The following is a 1,453-nucleotide window of genomic DNA, read 5'->3' as shown; positions in this document are numbered from 1 at the left end:
AGCTTCCAAGATGGCCAGGGAGACCTGGGGCCAGTGGTCCCCAGCCTTCCTTCTGCGCTATCTGTGGGCCCCCAGCCTGCCCTGCCCCCAGAGCACGGAAAGCAGGGAGACCCCAGACCCATGACAGACAGCCACCCGGACATGCCAGGCCACAGCACTGGGCCACCTTTCCACGTGTGAAACAGGGCTTTAAAAACCAGCGCTGGCCGGGCGCGGTGGCTCAAGCCTGTAATCCCAGCACTTTGGGAGGCCGAGACGGGCGGATCACAAGGTCAGGAGATCGAGACCATCCTGGCTAACACGGTGAAACCCCGTCTCTACTAAAAAATACAAAAAAACTAGCCGGGCGAGGTGGCGGGCGCCTGTAGTCCCAGCTACTCGGGAGGCTGAGGCAGGAGAATGGCATGAACCGGGGAAGCGGAGCTTGCAGTGAGCCGAGATCCCGCCACTGCACTCCAGCCTGGGTGACAGAGCGAGACTCCGTCTCAAAAAAAATAAAATAAAATAAAATAAATAAAAGCCAGCGCTGAGCTCGGCCACCTCTTGACCTTCTAAACGGCTGTGGTTTCCAAACACGGATGGATAACCGGGCGGGGCACAGGGGTGGCCCACTCACCTGAGGCCGAACTCCTTCTGGCACATGGGGCAGCTGCGCAGGGCAGTACCCTCCACGGACGGCTGCTGCGCCACCCTGGGGGCCCTGCAGGGATCAGGTGCCGGGCGCTGGGACAGGGACCTGGCGGGGGACTCCAGGTGCCCTCCTGCCCCGCGAAGCAGCCGGTAGGAGCGGCCCGGGCTCCACAGGTCTGGCGGAAACGGTGTCCAGGAAAAGGTCTTGGGACCGACAGCGAAGACTTCAGTGGGCCCCGGGCCGCACCTGGGCTCCTGCAACACGGAGTTGTTGGGCCTCACCCAGCGGCGGCTCTCCCCCTGGAAACCCCTCCCCGCTGCGATGGGCCCGGTGGGCACACCTGTCCAGGGAAGGCGGGCAGTGGAGGCACCTCGTGGTCCAGGGTGAGCTCTGGGCTCACCGTGCGCAGCAGCTCGGCCCAGGGCCGCTCCCGCTCATCACCCCCCAGGAGAAACCAGGGGCGGCCGCCAGAAGGCCTGGGGACAGAAAAAGGAGACGGGGTACTCAGCCGGGGAAACGCTATGGTGGGGGAGACCCGGGAGGGCCTGGGGCAGAGACAGCGGGGAGATGGGGTACCAGAGGGAAATTCGATGGTGGGGAGGTGGCGGGCAGGGTTGGGGAACGGCTGCTGGAGCAGACAGTGGGGAGACAAGGGGTACTGGGGACGGGGGGCGGGGGAGGTGGGTGAAAATGTGGGGTCCTCAGCGGACGAGGCGATGGTCGGGGAGATTGCGGAGGGCCTGGGGTAGATAGAGTGGGCAGATCGGGGGTGCTCAGGGGAGACGCGATGACGGGAGAGGCGCGGGAGGGCCTGGGGCGGCG

General features: G+C 65.2%; 1 protein-coding gene across 1 annotated transcript; it reads right to left on the bottom strand.

The window, feature by feature from the left end:
- Positions 1–514: 514 nt before the first annotated feature.
- LOC108532799 (Fanconi anemia core complex-associated protein 20-like) lies at positions 515–1,448 on the bottom strand (the record flags this gene model as incomplete). Its single annotated transcript, XM_017877066.1, has 2 exons — positions 515–885; positions 972–1,448. Coding segments are annotated over 2 exons (750 nt in total), but the record flags the coding sequence as incomplete, so codon positions are not given.
- Positions 1,449–1,453: the final 5 nt, after the last annotated feature.

This window comes from Rhinopithecus bieti, unplaced genomic scaffold (assembly GCF_001698545.2).
Source record: "Rhinopithecus bieti isolate Rb0 unplaced genomic scaffold, ASM169854v2 scaffold_11194, whole genome shotgun sequence".
NCBI classification, from domain to species: Eukaryota; Metazoa; Chordata; class Mammalia; order Primates; family Cercopithecidae; genus Rhinopithecus; species Rhinopithecus bieti.
This window is presented reverse-complemented; position numbering and strand designations above follow the sequence as displayed.